The sequence below is a fragment of the Beta vulgaris genome, chromosome 6 (assembly GCF_026745355.1).
Source record: "Beta vulgaris subsp. vulgaris cultivar EL10 chromosome 6, EL10.2, whole genome shotgun sequence".
NCBI lineage: Eukaryota > Viridiplantae > Streptophyta > Magnoliopsida > Caryophyllales > Amaranthaceae > Beta > Beta vulgaris.
The window spans coordinates 20,494,514-20,497,372 of record NC_079207.1 but is presented as its reverse complement, the minus strand read 5'-3'; the positions used below and the strand labels follow the sequence as shown (position 1 = coordinate 20,497,372).

The following is a 2,859-nucleotide window of genomic DNA, read 5'->3' as shown; positions in this document are numbered from 1 at the left end:
TATCTGGAGTGGGTTAGATCTATGAAGGACTTGATCGACACTAATGAAGGGACCAAGATCGTGCTCAGTCTTCCATAATTGTTGGTCCAAAAGAAGGAGACGTTGTGGCTTTTAGCGCAACTTTCATTTCTTCTGACGGAACAGAGGCTACCCAGTGGAGAAGGAAGTTGTATGGGTAAAACCCAGGTATCTTAGCGGATCCTCATGAAGAATTCGCGAGCGTAGTCAAGGACGTGAGCATGGTAATGTCATCCACAGCTCCATCAAAGTCAGTTCATCATTGAGGTCCGATAACGTTGGCGGACGCCTAACAAGACAAAAGCATGGGAATGTTCCCACCTGTCAAGTGCGTCATAGCCCTACACGTGTCGAAGGATTACACGCCCTGTTAGAGGAATAATACTTCTATAAATACCCCAATAGTACTATTCTGCAGGTACATACTCTCTCATACTGAAAATAGCTTATCTCTCTCTCTAGTTTCTCTCTCTAATCCTAGTTGGACCAATACTGACTTGAGCGTCGGAGGGGGTTTCCTCATAACCACCCCGAGGGTAGCCCACGTTTGCTTACTATGCAGCTATTTACTAAGGATGTTACTATTTATATCTTTGGCGGACTCCACTGAGGCCGCTAACCGTTTCACGACCGAAACAACTTGGCGCTAGAAGGAGGGGACTTCCTGTCCTTTCAAGTAACAGTCATGGGTGATGCAAACAACAACACTGGTCATGGTCCACAGGAATTCGATGTCGGACATACATCCTCTCAGCCTGCCATCACTAGGGCAATAGGGAATCCACAGTTCAACTATCGGACGCCCTAAGAGCAGACCCCAAACAGTAATGTACCATTCAACTTGGCTCAACTGAGTCAATTCTGTCCTGAACAACTTCAAACTAGAGCATCTTTCATTTAGATGTTAACAGGTAATCCCCAACAGTGTACCCCACCTACTCAGCAGGCTGGCGGAGCCCATAAGCGACCACTAGTCACGGCCGGTAGGAACGCTGACGGTATTGTGGTCCGAAAGATGCGCTCCCTGAATCGAGAGGGACGGGAGCTAGAGAAGCGGATCGATCAGTCCGACTATGAAGAGCCAATACTAGAGACAAAAGAACTTTTTCATTCGGAGGAGGAGACACAAGGTTACTCCCGTCGTGAGTACATCACCAATGGTGCTAGTAATTATTTGGCAGGGGGTCACCTTCTCATCAAAGCCAAAACTTTCTCCTTTCACTTCAGAAATACTGAACCATTCGATATCCAGAATCAAGATGCCATTCTCCAAGTATGACGGCACATCTGATCCCGACGGTCATGTGGCAGCCTATGAAGGTCATATGTTCTTATACACTCAGGTGGACGCCATCCGGTGTAAGGTTTTTGCCCTCCACGCTGACCGGGATAGCCCAAACATGGTTTAAAAGTCTTAAGCCAGGTAGCATCTCTAGCTTCTTCCAGTTATCATCTACCTTCAGTACACACCTTGTGAGTAATAGGCGCCGCGAGCGTACTACTGGAGAATTACTATCTGTTAAGCAAGGCGAAAATGAAAGCCTGAGAGACTATATTGGTCGTTTCAATGTCGAAGCGGTCTCAATACCAAGATTGCAGCAAGATGTGGCCGTGTTGGCCTTGATGACAGGACTCAAGGAAGGGTCGCCATTCCGAAACTACCTGGGCCGAAAGTCTTACACATCCCTGGGGCCAGTCCTTGGCAAGGCCAATGCAATGATTATATCAGGGGAGAAGAATTTGATAGGGTCGTGACCAATCGCGAGCCACAGAAGAAAAAGGAGGACAAGCACAGAAAAAAGAAGGGTCACGAGAGTGATCGTGGCCGAGATGAAAGAAGACAAGAGTCAAATGTGGTCAAAAGAGGAAGCGACCGCGAAAGAGAGAACGAAAGATATGACCGTGAAAGGAGAGATCGCGAGAAAAGCGGTCGGGAAATGGGTGAACGCAAAGAGAAGTTTGACGCGTACACTCAACTCACCACAGTTAGAAGCCAGATCTATTTGATGAATAAAGACAGTGATAAATGGCAGCGTCCAAAACAGATGTTCCACAAAAACCGAGACAAAACCAAGTGGTGCAATTTTCACGGGGATCACAGACATCTTACGGAGGACTGTCGGCATCTGAAGGATAATTTGGAGGATTTGCTGAGAAGAGGATATTTCAGCCAGTATAAGGCTCAGACGCGAAGTGGAGATATAGTCGAGCCAGCTAACCAGAACGTTCAATCAAGGATCATTGAGATCCATGTGATAAGCGATGGACCCATTCATGGCGGAAGCATGAATGGAGCAAAGACAAGTTTGAAAGAGTTTACGTAGAGGACGCGGAGCACGTTGTGTATCCCCATGATGACCCATTGGTGGTCACATTGAAAGTATCAAACTCCTTGATTCATAGGATCCTAGTTGACGGAGGAAGTTCTGCTAACATATTGTACCTATCAACCTTCGACAAGCTGATGATAGGACGGGATCATCTGAAGCCTGTCCGATACCCAATAATAGGGTTCACATGGGCATTTGTGACTCCTGAGGGCCTAGTAAGCCTCCCGATCCGGATTGGAGACGGTACCGAAGCCCGGGACGTGATGACGGAGTTCCTGGTGGTTGATGTACCGGGAGCCTATAACGCAATTATTGGACGTCCTTTCATCCACGGCGTTAAGGGAATCGTCTCTACATATCACTTAACTATGTTGTACGTCTCTAATTTGGGGACGACAACAAAGTTGAAGCGAAATCAGGAAGCAGCAAAATCATGCTACCTAACAACACTTAAGCAACCGGCAAAAAGAATGCCAGTGGAAGAAATGAACCCGCCAACAAGAAAGCAGAG

The 2,859-nt window shown here is 47.1% G+C and overlaps 1 protein-coding gene across 1 annotated transcript; it reads left to right on the top strand.

Moving 5' to 3' along the window:
- The first annotated feature begins 1,033 nt into the window (after positions 1-1,033).
- LOC125498831 (uncharacterized) lies at positions 1,034-2,342 on the top strand. The gene is made up of 2 exons (XM_048647124.1): positions 1,034-1,291; positions 1,611-2,342. Exons 1-2 carry the CDS (start codon positions 1,034-1,036, stop codon positions 2,340-2,342), a joined length of 990 nt encoding a protein of 329 aa, XP_048503081.1.
- The last annotated feature ends 517 nt before the right edge of the window (positions 2,343-2,859 follow it).